Here is a 19,743-nt window from a genome sequence, read left to right as displayed (position 1 = left end):
CACTAAAATCGTCATCATATCTACTTCAGAAGCTGAGATACAGCTAATTATATGTTGTGGCAGCCATTTTGGCGGCCATCTTGGATAAAAAGAATTCCCCAAAGTGGATTTTGGTGGACTTTGGATATGATATTCTATGATACCTTCTGCTTCTTCGATGCAAAAATCAGCTTTGTACCAATTTTTTCCGGGTTGCACCTGTTTTTCATCTTCAACGACCATACTATTATTCAACCATTAATGAGGTATATTTGAGCTTTCTCACTTGGGGTACTAGCTTACAGAACTTACATGTAATATTGAAATCTTGTGCCAAATTTCATAAAAATTAACTAAAATCAACATACAGTTCATGTATGTCATTATATATACCTCATATATAGATTCCTATCATCTGATTGGTTGAAAGTGCAGTTATTGAATTAACTATGCCCTCAAAATGAACTATGGACCGGTCATGGAAATGGACTATATGGACCGGTCACGTGTGTCCCGATCAAACTGCGCAATCACAACATCCACATATATCCACACGGTATATAAAACAAATATTGACTGCTTTATATTCGGGACATGGTTAAGATTATAGGCCCGCGCCGCGGTGATCTCAAAACCATGCTATGACCCTCGGCTGCGACCTGGGGACGGTCATAGCATGGTTTTGAGATCACCGTGGGCCTATAATCTTAACCATGCCCCTCATAGCAGTCAATATTTGTATACTATGTGATACCACCGATGATATCATATATACAAGGGTCATTCAAAATACTATGATACGCTGGAAACTGTATACAAATTGGAGTTATGTACAAGTAGGCCTAATATATATAGGCTGTCAACTCTCATGTATTCAGTGTGAGACCTGGACATTCAGGCACTTTTTAACACCAAGGTAGTAAAATCTCACGCCAAGGTCATCAAAATAAATTGTTGTCCTCCCCCAACTCCCAATTTTTATATTCTCAAGCACCCTGGCTCAAATAATCATGGGTTAGAAAGTCAAAAATGAACTCATTGTAGTCGACAAACAATATTTCTGTTCCACTATGCCACTGTTCGATGACAGTATCTCACATTCTCACACCAAGCAATTAAAAAAGTTGACAACCCTACATGTATGTATGGATTAATTTTACATTGCTGAAATTGAATTTCCGCTGAAATCATATCCAATATAAGAGGCAAACAACTCATTTACCTTGAACATGTATGGATCATTTTCCATACAAACATAATAAAATATATGAACAAACAGAACAAAACATGCTTGAAGGCTGACCCCTCCTCCCTGCCTAAAAAAAAGTTAAATGTTGAAAATGATCAATTGATATTGTGCTCTTCTGTCAATAAACGTTATCATATTTTGACCCAGCCCCCCAGCAAAACCCAGTTTCGTTCGGACGTCATAAATTTTGTGGCCCATTCCATTACTTCCATCACATTTAAAGGTACTTAGTTGATCAATCCTAACAGTTCAATTTTTTCAGCTAAATGAAATCTTGAATTAGACATGACCACCATCGGTCACTGTTTAATTTTCCAGTTTCATTCTATCAAAAGTAAAACACGTTAGTCCTCCTTGTCCCTCCATGACACTGAAAGGTTCCCACTGATCGACATCTACATCTGTGATCTGATCTGAACCAATAGAGATACCAGTGTTATAGCTGAATCCATTGACGCTAACAAACACTTCATCAGCGATCCTAAAGGCACCTACCATGTTCTCTGGGATGTGTTCTTGGTTGATGCTCTCTCCCACCTTCAATGAGACAGCATCTGTTGCTGCATCGTTAGATAGGGGATGGACTTCTAATGCATCTACTACTGGCTTGTGTTTATCGGATTGACCTTTTGCATGTGAAATTCTATAGCATACATCTTCATATACAAATAGATGTGGGGATTGGCAGTAACGTCCTGCCTACTTCGTGAACTTCGCTATGTATTTGCCAGTATTTTGATTTTGGATGATATACCTGCAAGACATACTTTACTAGTGATGAGTATGGATTATCAGCTACTGGCGTAGTCCCATGGACTATGATCTTCCCTTTGAATGCTAGAGCTGATAAGTTAGTACATCTTTCAGGAAGTTGTGGTAGCATTTGCCATTCCTCTTTCTTTAAATCATACCTCTCCACATCACTGATTACAATCTCTGATTCATCTAATCCACCAATTGCATAGATGTAACCATCTAAGTGAACCATTGGGAAACTATTCCTTGCAACAATCATTCCACATAACTGACTCCAGCGGTTCTTTGCAGCATTATATCTGTAGAAATGGTCTTTACTCACCGGTATAGACCTGTCACTGTCATCGTCTGAATGAGAACCATGGAACCAATGATCTGAGTCGGGCTCTCCGTGTTCGTCGAAACCACCTGCTGCATATAGTCTTCCATTGACAACTATTAAAGATTGATTACATCCAGAATATGGCAGAGGACTTAATCTATTCAGATATTTCCAACGCTGTTGTGTGGGCGTGGTAGTACTGTAATTTACATGAGACTCGATGCTAAATGCACCACCACTGTCTGTAGTTATAGGTGCCTGAAAAGATACCATAAATGTTAACACAGTAATAGCAATGAATAGAACAAGCATATATTGCAAGAGCAAACTACATTTAAAATGCAGGGTTGGTTGAATTTCCAAATTTTTGTGCTGAAAATCACATAAAAGGGCTTTAAAAAACCTTAAATAACTGAGCGCTACACGTATATATGTTTTGAGGTCATTGCGGGAAATCTTAGGAGTTTATTTTGACCGTTATGCAGATTGTGAAAAATCTAAACATTTTGCTTTGGAACCAAGGTCCAAAGCAAACTGTTTATATTTTTCACAATTCCCACAATTACACTGATGCAAAGTTATTAACCTCATTCATAACCATCACTTTGATCTCTTCACTAACACAAAAATAAGCAATTTTACATTTGCCCTTTCCAAAAATCAAACTGGCTAAAACAGGACGACCAATAACAAAAGTGCGTATTAAAATCTGTGCAAATATGATAGCGTGCAATCCAAATATGGCAGCCAACACACGCGCAGTTTGTTACTAATATTTACGCTGGAACAATTACACATTTTGCAGTCAATTGTGAGATATTAATGACCTCGATTCGCGTTCGCGTTTTTACGAATAATAAAATATGATTGGATCACACACATCGCGTATATAGGAAGCAAAGAAGCGAAGAATAATTATAATGTCGTAAAAGAATATTTATTACACGAATTTTCGGGTAGGTGACAAAAATAGTGTTGTGAGGCCTACACAAGAGAAACATTTAAAACATGATTAAAACGCGAGCGCAGGTGAATGGTGGGAGCGACACGCAAGCGACACATGAGCGACAAGCGGGCAGAGCGTATACAAATCCAGCGCGTTAAACATGTTCAATTTGGAAAACATAACGCACAAGACGGAAAATAAAATTATAAAATGCGCAAACGCGTGTGCGAGTACAAAAATATTAAAGGCGTCGCGCAAGCACAAGCGTAGGCCTAGGTAAAAACGCGTAGAGCGTATACAAATAAAGAGCGTTAAACATGTTTAATTAAAAAAATTGCACGCAAAACGGAGAATCCAAAAAATATATTAAAACGGGGCGCAAGCGAGCGTAACAAGCCAGGCCTAAAGGTTGAAACGCGTGGAGTGAAAAGGGGAAACCGCGCGTTGTAAACCAGTGCATTGTGATTTATCAAATTTACAAGAATAAAAACAAAATGTTAGGATCTTCCCAAGTCTTAAATTTTAATATGTTAAAAACAAAAAGTTATCTATGAAGGAAAAATGAAACTTCTTGTGTAAAATATCAAAGGACTCGAGTCCTCAGACAGCAAGGACTCAAACTTGGATTTAGACTCTGGGACAAGGATCCAAACTCGGGTGGGGACTTGACTATGTACAATGTGCATATATTATATGGTTTAGGTTTAGGTTTAGGTTTTATTAAACAAATACATGGCAGCCAAAGGCTGAATTGTGTACCGTAAATACAAAAATACATAAATAAATATAAATATACATAAATACAATATTATTCAAAACAAACCAAGATGAGATACCAAAATGTGAGCAACCAAACAACTTTGGTAGGAGTCTGAGGAGGAAGAGGACTAAACCAGAGGCGAGATAACCTACTTATTGAGAAGCTGGATATAGTAGGGCACCGGGCTGTTGGCGAATCTTTCAGTGCGCATTGTCAGCCTGGTAAATTCATCATCATTCCTAAGACTCCTACCATGGACCTCCTTCCTTCTACGAGGGAGAAGCCCGCTAGTGCGCTCACAAGAAGGAAGTGACTGAGCAAATGTAAGGCAATGGCTTTCCTCCTAGTGGAAAGGGGTTCCAAGTTGCAAGTACTGAGAGCATGTTTATATAATCCACTTCAGATATAAACATCGCCAGCGGATGTTATTGCTCTGAAGATTTGTTGTTGCTAGTGATGTTGAGACACCTCCAATGATGTAACAGGTGTAGTGTAGATGACATCAAACAAGTAGATGTAGAGAAGAAGATGAGCATTAATATCTGCTGACTATGCTGGTTGAGCCGGTAAAAGCGATCCAGTGAGTGTACCAAATTTGAGTAGTGTAGAAGTTTAATTTTGATTTCTATTCACTTTAAATGTTAACCCAGCACCTAAGGGACGTAATATTAAACCCTTCATACTATGGTGACATTTTGAATTTTTGAGTTTTTCAAATAAAAAAAACTTGGAAATTTAGAACTATTTTAGAAATGTTCTTGTTTTTACCTGTGACTTCAACATCAAAAGTTATGAGCAAAGAAAGATTGATGTGAGTAATTTAATTTTTTCTTCAATTTTGAGAATTAAAGTACATGATGAGTGACGACTATATACACATACCGTAACCACTCGGGTATAAGCCCACCCCCCAGATGGGCAATTTCACTTCAAAAATGGGGGTGGGCTTATAACCGAGGAGGGGCTAGTAGTTGAATTTAAAACTAAGAAAAATCTTCCCCATTTGTATACAAAATGTATGTCCAATGTATCAGTAATTTCTATCATCTTTTTCAATTTAAAAAAAATTGTAAGTATGGAATGTTAATTTTTAACTGATATTTTTAAAATATTTGTTCTTAAATGTGAAAGAAAAGCATTGATGATTTAAAAACTTGACTACTGGGCTTATACCCGAGTGCACCCTTGTTTCCCGAATGGTTTGAGAAATAGGGGGTGGGCTTATAGGCGAAGGTGGGCTTATACCCGAGTGGTTACGGTACATGTACATAACTTACTGTAATGGTGCTTCTGGTTGCAAATAACTGTGGTGACTTGAGTGACAAAGTGGTGACAGACTGACTCGATGTACGCAGTTGCAGTACTTCATCAACTAGAGCTTTGCACTCTGGCATTTCCAGTATGTCCTTGGTAATCAACTCAGTCAGATGTTCTGGTGTTACAAGACCAAGTCGAACCTTTGACAAGAGGCTGTGTGCATGTGTATGTCTGGTCTCCCAATCCTGCTTCAACCAGTTGATGACTAACTCAAGAACCTACAAATGGACATGTAAACATAATACCTGTTAACTGGGTACAAAATGCACTTTCTCCTTAAAACCAACAGCAATGTACATGCATAAGGCATAAGATTTGGAAGCAACATGTGATCTATTATGGAAATCATGAACATTACAGGTTCCATTTTGCATTAAATTGTCACCACTTTCGCTTTTTCAAATGTGTCTGTTATACTTTAAGTGTAAGTATTCAAATTTAACTAATGTAACATTTTCTCATGTGATAAAAATATAAAACGATGCCAATTAATTATCTTGTTAATTAACAGCTCAAATTAGCTATGTGTAATGCATTTTACAAAAAATCGCTGTATGATTCTCATTATGATTTAATATTATTGATAGATGTTTTTTCAGGAGAGAAACTTTATTTTGTTTTGATTGGTTTAAAAACAGTGGCCTTGTAAATGAGAAGGGAAAGTATGTAATGCTTCTTGAAATGACCCAATCCGTAAGTCTTGAGTTTATAGCATATTTAGTTTTAGATGAGATAATAATGTTCTTATTGTGGGATAGGCTTTTACAACAGGAGTTCATAAGAATTAGTAAGTTTTTAGCCGGTATATGTTCCAAACTTGTCTAACAGCAAACTGGCTAAAAACTTTTTAATCAACATATTCTTGAACATTATATTTTTACAATGTTGAAGTCAGGAAGTTATAAATAAGTTTACTTTAGTCATAGGACCCAAAATATTAATGTGCTAGCACTTGGAAATTGTCCTACAAAAATACAAGCCTCTGAACATCTGAATATTTATATATTGTTTTGAATATTAATGTAGACATTGTTTCCTTTCTCTCCTGAAAAAATTACCTAATTAACTTTTAGAAAAGAAAATACAGCTCCTACACAAAGAGTGTTTGTCTATCGAGAGATCAACTCTGTAGAAGACCAGATCATCCTTCAAACAGATCTTGATGCAATATCTCGTTGGAGTCAAGACTGGCAGATGACTTTTAATACCGATAAATTTTTCAAAATGAATTTCACAACCAAGAAAACCATCAAAACCTCTCCATACACATTTTGTGCCCAAAACCTCTTGAGGCAACACATTCTCATCCGTACCTTGGTCTGAAGTTTTGTGACAATCTACGTTGGAAACAGCATATCTCTGAAGTCACCAATAGCTGTAAGAAGATCCTGGGTGTCATCAGAAGGAACTTCAAAGCTTGTCCTACATACATGTACATCAAGTCTCGCCTCTTTGTCACTCATTATTCAACCCAAATTGACTTATGGGTCGGCAGCTTGGATCCCTTCCACAAATGAAGAGAGACACTAGCTAGACATGATACAGAGGTCAGCTGCTAGGTTGTGCTACAACTACTCCAGAGAAGCAAGTGTTACGCAAATGCTCAAGCAACTTGAATGGCCAAGTCTAGACACCTGTCGCCTTACTACCAGACTTATGCTGGTTTCATACTACCCTGCCGCTTGCCGCTGAGCGGCGTGGCGCACACGCATTGCAGACAAACGGACACAATAAAGGCTTGTCATTGGTTGAAACGCCCTGCCGCTTGCCGCAGCGGCAGGAAAGTATGATGGAGGCTTTAGCCTGATGTACAAAATTATATATTACACACAATCTCGTCGACATAGACTGGCAGGACCACCTCACCCGACCAACACGAATGACCAGACGACACCACACATCTTCATACATGTACGTATGCAAATTAGAGTCAACTCAGCAACCTACGCAAATAGCTTTTACATGGACAATTCCACACTGGAACGGACTACCCCGCGACATATATTAGACATATACCAGACTACAGAAACTTTAAGACTGCCATTAGGGACTACCTCAATTAAATTTCGCCAAATCCAGTCTTAGGTCATTGGTTTGTACCAACTCTGATGTGATGCGGGTACCTGTTTATTCAGAGGATAACGTCCAGATCCAGATCCATTTCCCCTATACCTTAAAACTGTGTAGCTTTACATGGCAAATTTTGCCACTTTGTGTAACACAAAAAAAGGACCTTGTTCATGCTTTCCAATTCTATAAAGTTGATTCACAATAGCTGTAAGAAGATCCTGGGTGTCATCAGAAGGAACTTCAAAGCTTGTCCTACATACATCAAGTCTCGCCTCTTTGTCACTCATTATTCAACCCAAATTGACTTATGGGTCGGCAGCTTGGATCCCTTCCACAAATGAAGAGAGACACTAGCTAGACATGATACAGAGGTCAGCTGCTAGGTTGTGCTACAACTACTCCAGAGAAGCAAGTGTTACGCAAATGCTCAAGCAACTTGAATGGCCAAGTCTAGACACCTGTCGCCTTACTACCAGACTTATGCTGGTTTCATACTACCCTGCCGCTTGCCGCTGAGCGGCGTGGCGCACACGCATTGCAGACAAACGGACACAATAAAGGCTTGTCATTGGTTGAAACGCCCTGCCGCTTGCCGCAGCGGCAGGAAAGTATGATGGAGGCTTTAGCCTGATGTACAAAATTATATATTACACACAATCTCGTCGACATAGACTGGCAGGACCACCTCACCCGACCAACACGAATGACCAGACGACACCACACATCTTCATACATGTACGTGCGCAAATTAGAGTCAACTCAGCAACCTACTAAATAGCTTTTACATGGACAATTCCACACTGGAACGGACTACCCTGCCGACATATATTAGACATATACCAGACTACAGAAACTTTAAGACTGCCATTAGGGACTACCTCAATTAAATTTCGCCAAATCCAGTCTTAGGTCATTGGTTTGTACCAACTCTGATGTGATGCCGGTACCTGTTTATTCAGAGGATAACGTCCAGATCCAGATCCATTTCCTCTATACCTTAAAACTGTGTAGCTTTACATGGCAAATTTTGCCACTTTGTGTAACACCAAAAAGGACCTTGTTCATGCTTTCCAATTCTATAAAGTTGATTCACACACAAAATCTTTCCACGAGTTGATTCCTGCAAAAAATGGCAGGGACCAATTGTCTCTTTATTTCACTTTTCATTTGTGTGATTATGAGAATATTTGCCAGACTTGTCGATTCATTCACACCAAAATAAATTGCACTCATGCAGAAATTAATGGTTTTATTTAGATGTACATGCAGGTAAGATACTGTATTTAAGTTAAATGTATTTTTGACATTATCTGATTTTTTAATTGACCATTAACAGGGTGCATGGATAAAATTACCTTTCTGTGCATTCATTAAAAATCATGCGATGTCTTCAAGACATTACATTAGTTCAGACAAAAAGTTGTCAGATATCTAAGTCATATTATACAGATGCTGTTTGAGGTAAGCGGTGCATTTGGTATTTCTTGGTTTTACTAGAAAGGAACAAAGTGCCAAAATTGAAATACATGTATCACTAAGATGATCTACACAAAGCTCACACTGAAGATAAAAAATTTGAGTTTGTAGATTGGCAAATCTTAAAATTTTCATACTTATCCGTAAAGTTCTTTACCTGCTTTTCTTCATCTGCATGACATGTTGCTAGTTCTTCTCGGCACAGAAAGTTCTCCAAAAATGATGTATTAGCATTCTGTAGAAACACATCTGACCTTTTCATCCCCTCAACATTATCTTCCATGTACTCCACTGCTGTCTTTGCCAACTGTTCCAAGTGATCATGATTCTTTGCTAGCAAGTATATCTTGAACGCATCATCAGGTGGAATCTGATTCTTTTTATTAACTTTCAAATATCCTTTGATGATGCTTGTACAAGTTTTGTAAACATGTGTAAACTGCATATAGCATGCCATATCAAGCACATCAAAAGCCGTCTTGGGTGACATCTTTAATACCCCAGTGTAAGCAAAGTCAATCAACACTTTGAAAACATCAGGATTGCCTTCAATACTGATTTCTTTTTCAGTACTTTCTTTGAACCCTGATGTAAACATGGCCTTGTAGTAACTGCTTGATGCAGCCAGGACAGCCTTGTGAGCATTGAAAGCTCTACCTCCAACATTGATAATGATGTCGCACAATTGGTTTTCTTCTCTAAGATCATTTAAAGCTTGTGACAGCTGGCTTGCATACGAATGGTCCATAGCTTCATTTTTAGGTGGTCTGCGAAACATATCCAGTACAGTATGTAAATGTGATCTGGGATTATTTACTGCCATGGTGTGCTGAAGTAGAAAAAATATTAACATTATAAATGATGACAAGATCAAACCGAATGAGATATGCACACATTTTTAATATTTAAAAACAAAATTACAGAAACCAATCAAAACATCGGAGGCCTGCTCATAAAGCTGGACAAACCCATGAATATCAATCACCAACTTGGTGTTAAAATTAAAATTGGATGAAACTTGAAAAAAAAACCCACATTTTATCAGCTAAAATGGGGCCATTCAACCACTCGCTTCTTGTAAGATCATTCTTCCATAGGTTGCTAGTTAAGCGTGTTAACATATTACGCATCTATGTGACACAATTCGTGAATGCGTGTATACCCTGCTGATTTAACAGAGGGTTCATGTCCGTTTGTAATAAAATCTGATGTATCTGATTGGGGCTTCAACTTGTTTACTAAATTTTCATTGTAAACATAGCAAATGACAATTTCAATGACCTCACTTTTTAGCAATCTATTCACAATTTTATCTTTTTTACACTTTTGCCGGCATCCCTGAATACCTGAATCCAAGAACTGAGTAGAGGCCTGAACAAAAAACATACATTATACAGTTCTAGTGATTGCTTTATGAAGTGCATCTGAGTGCTATAGAGTGAGAAGAAACACCTTACGAAGTTACGATGGAAAAGGTTTTTCTTTTGTTCAGTGCTTTGATATTTCATTAAAAAGTACCGGTACTTTAAAATATATACCATGGGAAGTATAATTATGCATTGCACAGTCTGCACACTAGTACAATTAAACATAAATTTACAAATGGAAATATAACATGCATCTACAATGTAGGCAGATAAACCAGAGAAAAAATTCCAGACATACCTGCCTGTGTGGGGACTTGAACCCCAGACCTCTCGCTTGCAGGGCGAGCAATCTAACCACTGAGCTACATGTACATGTACACAGACTGTCCCTGATAAACAGGACTCAAGTCTGGTACTGATATGAGCAGTCAGGGTAAACAGTACAAACATCACATAACACATCAGTGTCAGGGTTCGAATTCGTTTAAAAATTTTGCGTAGCAGTTTTTGGCTAATTCATCATGATCAGGATACTTCTATATATATAAAGCACTATGAAAAGTGCTATACAAATGCAAAATTGGTAGCAATTACTTCAAAATGTGGAGCAAACTGCTATGCGATACAGCCGAATTCGAACCCTGATCAGTGTACATGTATGCTTACCCGCCAGCCTAATATAAGGCCTATATAATGAAATTATTAGTTTCCTGTCACCCGCCGGCGCCCGCATCACCTTTTCAATTTGACCAAAACTTTCATTATTTTCATTCAAGTCAAGTATCTGAAAATTGAGATGGAAATAATCAAAATTGGAAACTCTCAAAATGTCTGACATCCCCTGTTGATCATAATCAGCCATTTTTCTTAGTTGTAGGGGTAGAGGCCCAGGGTAGAAGATGTGGTCTCTCTCTAAGGTCACATTGCATACATGTATACAGGTGTGGTTCGTATGAGAGTAGGCCTATGCCATCGAATGTGGTCAGCGGCAGCCCTGGTAGCCTCAGTGATGCTCAGGCCAGTGATAATTTTGATGTTGTCAAGCCAGCTTGCTGCAGGTCTGCCTCTCTTGCATTTTCCCTCAACCATTCCTTGGACAATTGTTTTCTGAAGGCAGTGATGTCTGGTGATGTGGCCATTACTGGCCAAAGTAGGCCTATGATAACTTTCTAGAAATGATATCGGCTCGCAAGGTCTTCTGAACTCCAAGCTTTTGAAGAACCCACTCATTTGTTTTCCTGGCAGTACATGGAATCCTCAGGATTCGTCAATAGCACCACAGCTCAAAAGAATCCAGAAGATGTGGTAAATAATGGAAATTTAAGGATTACCTCATCATGTTCATGCGCGTGATTTCGGGGCTTTGAGGCGCCAGCCTCGGGTAAAAGCAGGGGCCAAAATGAAGGGGCGGCGGAAGAAGAAGGGGCGGCAAAAACGAAGGGGGCAGCAAAAAGAATTAGTACCGGTACATAAAAAATGGCGGAAAAATTTTATAAAGCATAAAAATTTCTGCCATGAATATATCGGGGCGATGACACTGTGCGGGACACATTACACATTAAGTGTGATGTGCAATGCCCGGGTGCAATGTCCAGACAGGATATTCATGGCCATGCGAATTTGTACACTGTATTTTATATTATATCATCATATGACTATACAATCTAAATATGATTTAAAATATTACACATTCCACAAAATATAGCAGGAAATGATAATAATAATAACATGCTTTTATTGCCTTACCTTAGTCTTAAAATATTAGAAACTCTGGGCGAAAACCACGGTAAAACAGCCACGATATCGGCACTCTACATGTACCTCATTTTAATGTACTTTTGCCACCAAAAATAGTGCCTATTCACAGTCCGTCGCCCACTCAGGGTGGTCAAGTCAAGGGCGCACACCACTAAATAAACGTCCCACGTGAGAATAAAAGAAAGTAAGTTTGTTTTTCTACCGAATGTAACAATATCGAACCAATGTCTAAAATCAGGGGTGTGTGTGACCACGGATAAAAAAAAGTCTGAAAAACTCTGAAATTTGTAAAGCTCCTATACTTTTGTACAGAGGAAGTGAAGAAAAAGAGATAATAACCAAGATCAAAATGTCTGAATCCAGATTTTAATCTGAACTCTTACACCCTGAAAAATAAAGATTGCATTTTTATTTAAATTTGATTTTTTTTTGGAACAAGATAAGACAAACTTGACAGATACGAACCCCTTAACAGCGCCATCCCAAATTTCTGCCAACACTCGCGCCTCCTTTACCAGTTCTGGCCATGATATTGTTCCGAGAGCCTATCACCCATGCGCATTTGATTCGGAACATTTTCTGCTAGACCATTTAGGGGCTGTGCAATAATTATCAGCCCTGGGGAGGGTAAAATTGGGGAGAGCAATTTTGGCAAGCCAAAAGGGGGGCAAGCAATTTTGGCAAGCCGAGGGGGGGGGGCAAGCGATTTTTGGCAAATATTCATAGGACACCTTTTAAATAAAACTCTCTATAAAAAAGGCTTAGGAAAACAGTACCGAAACGCTTAAATATGCAAATTTTCCTGCTCGCTGCATTCGCAATATGTATCTAGGCCATTTAAGGTTTGTAAATTGGGATCCCAAAAATTGGCATGCCCAAGCGGGGGGGGGCAAAGAATTGTTGGCAGGCCGAGAGGGGGGGCAAGTGATTTTTGGCGGGCCAAGAGGAGGGGCAAGCAATGTTTAGCGAGCCATTTGGAAATTTTACCCCCCTGCCCCCGGGGCACTCATAATTATTGCACAGCCTCTTAACACAAACTGGGATCGCCCCAATTTTATCCTCCCCAGGGGTCATATATATAGCACAGCCCCTTGATGAAATTAACCTTTAGCCTGCCTAACTACGAAAATACAAGCAAGATACAAGCAGATAGCAATACCAGTATGTTGCCAATTAATGTCTCTATCAGTAGTAGATATCAAAACTAGTAGGCCTCTATAGACAGCAGAGATATCAATACCAGTATGTCATCAATGCATCTATCAGCAGTATATAGCAATATTAGTATACTAGTTAAGTCACAGATGCCTCTATCAGCAGCAGATGGCAATATTTAGAGGTTAATAACTGCACATCGGTTATTTGGAGGGCATTGTGAAAAATCTAAACAAATATCCCGAGGGGCGTAGCCCCGAGTGATATTCCGAGGAGGTCCAAAGCAAAATGTTTAGATTTTTCACAATGCCCGACATTATTACCGATGCAAAGTTATTAACCTCATTCATAACCGTCACTTTGATCTTTTAACTTAACAAAATAACACAAAATTTTCCTCAAAAGTTTGTAAAAATAAACAATTTTTACATCTTCCCTTTCCCAAAATCGACCAGGCTCTATCATAGCAATACAAGTATATCATCAAAGCCACTATCAGCAGTAGATAGCAATACCAGTATGTCATCAATGCATCTACCAGCAGTTGAGAGTAATACCAGTATGTTATCAATGCCCCTATCAGCAGTAGATAGCAATTATCAGTATGTCATCAATGCCTCTCATGTCAGCAGTAGATAGATAGTAATACATTATATTAGCATATACACTGTACTACAGTTTGTCCACTCTGAAGTACAAAGTGACAACTCGCGCGTAAACAGTGCGCAGTGCTAGTGCTGCGTCTCTGCTGAGTGCGTGCCTTCAAAGTCGGCACAATGTGTGCATTCACGTCGGTACTTTGTACTTCCGAGTAGACTGACTGTAGTAAGTCACTGATGCCTCTATCAGCAGTAGATAGCAATAACACTATGTCATCAACATGATCAATTCCTATCAACAGTAGAGCTAGATATCAATACCTGTATGTCACCAATGCCCCTATCAGCAGTTAAGAGCAATACCAGTATGTCATAAATGCCCCTATTAGCAGTAGATAGCAATAACACTATGTCATCAACATGATCAATTCCTATCAACAGTAGCGATAGATATCAATACCAGTATGTCATCAATGCATCTATCAGCAGAATACAGCAATATTAGTACAGGGAAAAAATAACCAGAGGCACCAAAGATTATTGCCTTAGGTGCCTCATGCCTTGGTGCCCGTCAAAATATGTAATATTGGCTGTCTTTAGCATGTGATTGCCTTGGTGCCCTTGCGAATGCCAAAATGAACTTTTTCGTCATCGATGCCTCTATCAGCAGTAGAGAGTAATTATATTCCAGTATATCATCAATGCCTCTATCAGCAGTAGATAGCAATATTACAAACTAGTAAGTCACCAATGCCTCTATCAGCAGTAGATAGCAATACCAGTGTCATCAATGCCTCTATTAACAGTTGAGAGCAATACCAGTATGTCATCAATGCCTCTATCAGCAGTAGATAGCAATATTAGCATCTCATCAATATATATCTGGAGTAGATAGCAATAGTTTAGTTGGAAGCAGGGCCTAGCGTTCACCCTCAGAAATATACTTCTAATCAATATATCCTAATCAGAAAACATGCGTAGAAAAGATAAGCTATGTTAAAAAATTCAAAAAGTGTTTTTGCATTATAATAGTTTGTCATCAATGGTTTACCAGTACAAATGCCAAATTTGTTTACCTTATAATTGCCAAAATTATTAGGTTTTTGTTACTGCGCACATCAATTAAGTCCCAAAGTACACTTGCATAAATTCACATATTTGTGTGGCAGTCACACATTATGCAACGCACAACTAGCATAAGGGTCGGTTCATAGTGCATATTCGAAGGCGAATATTCGGCTTCGAATACTTTTTGTGACGTCAAAATATATACGGCAACGGATACACGCCGAGTTGAATCGGATTAAATATCGCGCAACTGATAGCGAGATACTATTGATTTATATGAAAGGCTCGAGGTCACCTGAATATCGTTCGACGAACGATGATTTCAAAATCCCCAATGAAAATCAAGGGATCTGGAATGAGCGTTTTGAGCGTTTCGACAGTATTTTTGTGGGACATGAGAGCCCCGATGAGAGCACATCAAACATATCGAATTACATTTTGAATACGAAGAATGTCTTTCTGATATCAAATAATTTTCATTTTTTGAAATTCACGATATAATACAAACTTTATGACAAATTATTAAAATTTGATATTTTTCACATATTGATATAACAGTCCTCGAAGTAAATATTATAAATCTAATGATATTTTCTTAAAGTGTATGTAGCTGGGAGGAAAAGCCGACGATCAATTGAAAATTTTGCCCTTTCATATTGAAGATATGGATTTTTTCCCCCAAAAGACCTAATTTTGTTGGTGTTTTGGGGAAAAAATCCATATCTTCAATACGAAAGGTCAAAATTGTCAATTGATTGTCGGCTTTTCATCCCACCTACATACACTATAAGTATAATGCGGACCTAGTATTTTCTCAATAATTATAAAAATGCGACATTTTTGGTGACTCAAATTTATGTATAGGCTTTCCACTTTTATTTAAGCTATTATTCGCCACTCTTTCTGATTAATAAGTCCAGCCCAGCCCAAAATACCTCAACCGGAACTCATTAGGGTTACACAAATGGCGCATTCATTTAGTGGTGTGCCCCCTTATTAGTGCGGTACAAGCGTACCCATTTTTATATGATATGAAAGTAAAGGAAAATGCCTGGCAGGCAATATAGCATTCCAATGCTGTAGTGATGGTAAGTAATGTTTTATGCAAATAATATGATATTTAGGCTTACAAACATAACCTAAAGAATGTTTCCATATTTTAAATCGACTGATGCAGAAAAAGTCCAAATTCAGATTTATGCCTCCACCCCGGTTTTACATAAATAATGTTTGGCCCCAGTTCTAGGTCCCCATATCATGGCCATATGCATCTGCCCCTGGCAGACGATGTGTGAGGGTCTGGGGTGGTAAATCATTGGTTATTGATATAAAAATGCGTTTGCCATGGAGGTTCAACCATTTTTGTCATCTTTTCCGCACTAGCGGAATTCTTGACGTTTTTGGCCCCAATAAACGATGTTATTTTGGGCGGAATAAAGATGTAATGCGTTGTTATCAGTCAAATTCATAATTATAATTAATAATTAAGAGGGCAAAATAAGTAATATGTAGAAATGGATATATAGCGCTTTGCAATGAATATCTTCATAAACTATGCAGAACAACCAAAACCACGAGCGTTGGTATCCTATCATTGCGTGTTCTTTTAAAATAAATTCTTGTTTATTTCTATAATTTGTGAATCAGGCATTAAAACACACTTAGGCCCTAGCAATGTAGGCCTACACAAGTTCGGAACGAGACTTTTTATCTTTTGACGCGTATTTCGGTCAAATGCCAAAATTGATTGCTCAATGAATCATGAAATGAGAGCAGTACTACTTTGATGATACCGATCTCAAGTGGATATTTAGATTTTTTTTAGATTTACCAGGGAGTTATGTAACCACTTTGCTGGCGAATAGATATTTGGATTGTCATGAATTGTTTATGATCATCCTCAGGCAGCAAACATTCTTAAGGTCGTCTGAATATAGATTGTTGCGAAACTCGGTGGATGTGATTTCCATTGATCCCTTTGTTATAAGTATGAATTAGTCTAGATCTAGCTTTCAACATGAAAGTTCTTGAGAATTTATGTCATTGGTGGTAGCGATATTTCCTACCCGGTTGGTTGTGCTTGTGCTACACAAAAAAAATTACTCGCATTCCAAGTACCGGTACTTGTCAATGTAAAATAATGAAACGTGATCTTCATCCATGGCGTTGTCTTTTTAAAGACATTTCTTGTTTTAGATTTATTTATTTGAACATACGCTTTCATAACAGCGGCACACGCATGTAAAACAGCGGTGCGTTCATAAAACATTCATAGATACAAAAGAAATGGTAAAATTACAATTAAATATAATACGACAATAAGCTACAATAGAAACAAAGTTTGAGAAAATTAAGACGTCATACCCTATACACTCACCCACCCCACTCCACTGTACTTCCCTCACACCACCCCAGGAAAGTTCTTTCTCGACTAACCTGCAGCTGCATATACCACCCACCCCACTCACATATTGTAAGACAACCATCAAGGTCCCCGAAAAGACAGAACAAAACATGGCCAGCGGTCTGGTAGCCGCACTTGGGACATGGCAAAGATGGCATTGATTTTAGGATGCTACAGAACCCATGACCAAATGCCCAAAGATGGAAGTGCAAAGGGCAAGTGAGGGCGCCAGGGCCCTTTTAGTGCTAGTACTACAATCTGCTTTGTTTGTCCAAGGAACATTGATGGTAGGCCTACTTCGGCATGCATAAATTGTACACTAATGTATACAAAATAAGATTAAGAATGTCAACACAATGGTTTTAAAACTTACTAAGAGCAACTGGAGTAACATGAATAAATTAAACATAAGACAAGAACTAAAACTACAATATTCTAATTTGTAAGAACAATAATATATACATGTAGTTACATAAAAACTGTGTACACAAGGCTCATAAAATTTATGCATCTTAAGAACTTGGTAACTTAAGGTTTGTTCTGACTGTCCAAGCATGTTTCAAGAATGATTTACAATACATGTCAAATAATTCATCGATCTCTGAACATGATTCAGGGGGGATAACATTGAATTCGTTTAAAATATTACTCCCCAAAATAAAGCTTAATTGAGTATTAGTCTCAGTGCTACTTATAAAAATATCCCAAATAAATTCGTAACCAGCATTGCAAAGATTCATCTTTAAGAGACGCAACTCCACTTCGCGAGTATTGTTCAGTGACTTACAAGTTAGCATGAAGTGTGAAACATCTTCTACACCATCATTACAAATTGAGCAAATACCAGATATATTAGTGTCCCATGTGCTAAGTTTTCTGTCCAACGGAAGTGTATTGGATCGTGCTTTAAACTTCAGACTTGCACCGTAAAAATCTAATTTATCAAGAAGATACTTTTCTAATTGATACGATTTTTAAATTGAACATAATTTGCCAGAGATGATTTTTGACATGCTTCTTCATACCACTTACAACAAGTGTATTGATCATACATATGATTGAAAGTATTTAGCCACGCCTCGTTTTCCGAGTGGGCATTGAAACTTAAACTCGTTTTGCTATCGTTTAGAATGTTATTAATCGATTTTAACCATTTCCAACTTAATTCACCAGCAATATTATTTGATACAATGAAAAGTGCATTGAGTAATAATTTAGGCCATCTATTAAATTCCATGTTCTTAAGTCTAGAGAAAAACTTGACTTTTGCTTTGTCGTGAATGCTCTTAAGATCTGACCAGCCTAAGTCTCCCAATAGGGCTGCTGCCGGAGTGTTTCTGGGCGCTTTAAGAATTGTCCTTGCCATTTGGAGTTGTAAAGAATTGAGCTTTTTGTAATCACTTGCGCTATAGGATGAAACCGCGCATGCATAATTAATTGCCGGCAGAGCTAATGACTTCCAGAGAACATCACCGTAATAGACCCTATTGAAATCGTCCTGGTTATCAATAATTGATTTAATATATCCAATTAAACGATTTCCCTTTTTATTGGTTTCGGTTAAATGAAAATGATCAGACAGATTTCTAGTAATATGAACCCTAAGTACTTATACGTGTTAACTTCAGAAATGTAAGTATCACCAAGTTGCCATAATTTGTGAATATTAATACGTTTACCTGTAACAAGGACGTTAGACTTATCGTGATTAAAGTTAAGACGCCATTTGCGAGAGAATTCTGCAGCAATATTTAACATACGCTGTAAGTCATAATCATTATTCGCAATTAAAACAACGTCATCTGCCCAAAATAAACATTTAATATTCACACCCATAATATGAATACCTACATCATATTCATCAAGCATTTTAGATAACTCATTAATGTATAGACAAAAGAGGATTGGTGATAAGACACAGCCTTGTTTTACGCCTTCTTCTACATTGAAAAAATCAGTTACAATATCACCCAACTTTACATTACATTGTACATTCTGATAAAGACTATTTAAGATATTCCAAACTCTTCCTCTAATACCAAGATTCCAAGCAACTGACAAGAGGCCATTCCTCCACACTGTGTCGAATGCTTTTCGGAAATCCAGAAAGGCCATATAAGTTTGTTTATTCTCGGCAAGTCTCGTAGCGGCGATGCTTTTAAGAGAAAACACGTGATCATCACATCTGTGGTCCTTCCTAAAGCCTCCCTGAATTTCCGACAATATGTTGTTATCTTCGACAAAGTTGGAGATGCAATTTGCAATGATGCGGTTGAAAATTTTGAAACACAAGACGTAAGTGTAATTCCCTATAATTATTTAAGTCATTTTTATTACCTTTTTTGGAAATTGGCACTATAATCCCTTTATTCCACTCATGAGGAGTGCTTTCTAAATAAAGGAAACTATTAAATAACTTAGTTAGTGAATCGATCATGCCTTCCCCGCCGTTTTTAAGAAGCTCGTTTGTAATCAAGTCCAGTCCAGGAGACTTATTATGTTTCGCATCAGCTATAG

General features: G+C 37.9%; 1 protein-coding gene across 1 annotated transcript; it reads right to left on the bottom strand.

The window, feature by feature from the left end:
- Positions 1-1,886: 1,886 nt before the first annotated feature.
- LOC140161917 (kelch-like protein 38) lies at positions 1,887-12,078 on the bottom strand. The gene is made up of 5 exons (XM_072185214.1): positions 11,989-12,078; positions 10,909-11,026; positions 9,033-9,704; positions 5,290-5,547; positions 1,887-2,564 (listed from the first exon to the last, which is right to left on the bottom strand). The coding sequence occupies exons 3-5, from the start codon at positions 9,696-9,698 to the stop codon at positions 1,887-1,889; spliced, it is 1,602 nt and encodes a 533-aa protein (XP_072041315.1). The 5' UTR covers positions 9,699-9,704; positions 10,909-11,026; positions 11,989-12,078.
- Positions 12,079-19,743: the final 7,665 nt, after the last annotated feature.

Source organism: Amphiura filiformis, chromosome 1 (genome assembly GCF_039555335.1).
Source record: "Amphiura filiformis chromosome 1, Afil_fr2py, whole genome shotgun sequence".
NCBI lineage: Eukaryota > Metazoa > Echinodermata > Ophiuroidea > Amphilepidida > Amphiuridae > Amphiura > Amphiura filiformis.
The sequence above is the reverse complement of the archived record's forward strand: the minus strand, read 5'-3'. Positions and strand labels throughout refer to the sequence as shown.